This window comes from Galeopterus variegatus, unplaced genomic scaffold (assembly GCF_000696425.1).
Source record: "Galeopterus variegatus unplaced genomic scaffold, G_variegatus-3.0.2 Scaffold1516, whole genome shotgun sequence".
NCBI classification, from domain to species: Eukaryota; Metazoa; Chordata; class Mammalia; order Dermoptera; family Cynocephalidae; genus Galeopterus; species Galeopterus variegatus.
In genome coordinates this window covers 580-1,886 of record NW_007727627.1, presented here as the reverse complement: position 1 = coordinate 1,886, position 1,307 = coordinate 580, and the positions used below count along the sequence as shown (strand labels likewise).

Here is a 1,307-nt window from a genome sequence, read left to right as displayed (position 1 = left end):
AAAAAAAAAAAAAATACATGGGCAGGATACAAACAAGTGTCTTTTCTTGAGTGTTTTTCTGGTTTCATGATTGTCCTATAGTTTTAAGCACCCCTTAGCATGCATGTGCAGTTCTAGGCAACATGTGAAAATGTTGTTATGCAAGGACAGTTCTGTACCCAAACACGTGAGGAGAGACCACCACTTCCCCACGGATGTCAGATAAAGGGCCATATTTCTCTCTCCCTCCTCTGAACTACCGTAACGCTTAATTTGTAGCCTTCTGAAGGCATATTTCTTTCTTTTTTTAATTAGCTGCTTAGATACAAACTTTATTTCCCTCTACTTGTCGTTCCTACACAGTCGGGGCTTGTAAGTGATCACTTTTTATGCCCCCCAGGACTGCACAGGGAGCACAAAAGAAATTTCTGATGAATAGAAGATTATACTATTTGAAAACTCTTCAATTTGTGAACATTTGTTTTTTCCCCAAAAGGAGTAAGCAGACAACTCTTCTGGGGACTGGCACAGGAGGTGCAGACACTTGTTTACTTGGGGCCTAAGTCTAGGACAGACACACAAACGAAAAGGAAGCCGGCGGAGCACAAGGCCACCGTGCCCCCCTGCGGTCTCGTGTCCGCAGCTGCCAGGCTGAGAGAGGGCGACGCCCGCACGCCTTCTGAGGCTCATCCAGCTTCCCACAGGGCTGGCCGTGGCTTTGCTCATCTGACCTGAGCTGTAAGCGGTACCCGATGAGAGTGCATTCCTGGTTTTTGGTCTTGTTAATAGTTTCCCCATTGTGTCTCCACAGGTTCAGTTTCACGAAACCATCACCCAGAGATCCCACCGAGGCCACCACCCCCATCTCTAACATCCGCGAGGATGGTGTTGACGGGTCACCTTCGGCTACACCCTACCTCTTCTAGGAAAAGGAAGAGGAATTTAGATTTTATAAAATGCTCTGAAACTTGCAGTCATCTGCTTTCCTCAAACGAACCTGTTGACTCCAAGGCACAGGAAAAAGGAAGGTCAAGGTGGCACGAAAGACTCTACTGGCCCTCCAGCCCCCCTCCCCGCTCCGTGCAGGACCTGACAAGACACCTTTCTCTGTGCATCTGAGCTCATGTCAGTGCTGCCTTCCCTTCAGGTTTCAGGCTTCAGAGGGAAAGTGTGCTTTTACCCTGTGCTTCCGAGGTGTTTCCCAAACACACGCTCACAGGCACGTTCCCGGATCAACACCCTCCAAGTGAAGTGAGGACAGAGCAGATCATCACTGCCCCAGCGGCACACGGCCTGTGGAAGGCCAGCAGATGAAGTCAGAGGAGGCC

At 49.4% G+C, this 1,307-nt stretch overlaps 1 protein-coding gene across 1 annotated transcript in view; it reads right to left on the bottom strand.

The window, feature by feature from the left end:
- Positions 1-853, bottom strand: part of LOC103594257 (Fanconi anemia group C protein-like) — a 14,508-nt gene extending 13,655 nt beyond the window's left edge. Inside the window, exon 1 of the mRNA XM_008577457.1 lies at positions 607-853. Coding sequence (XP_008575679.1) covers positions 607-853 — 247 coding nt within the window. The remainder of the gene's footprint in view (positions 1-606) is intronic.
- Between the last annotated feature and the right edge of the window lie 454 nt (positions 854-1,307).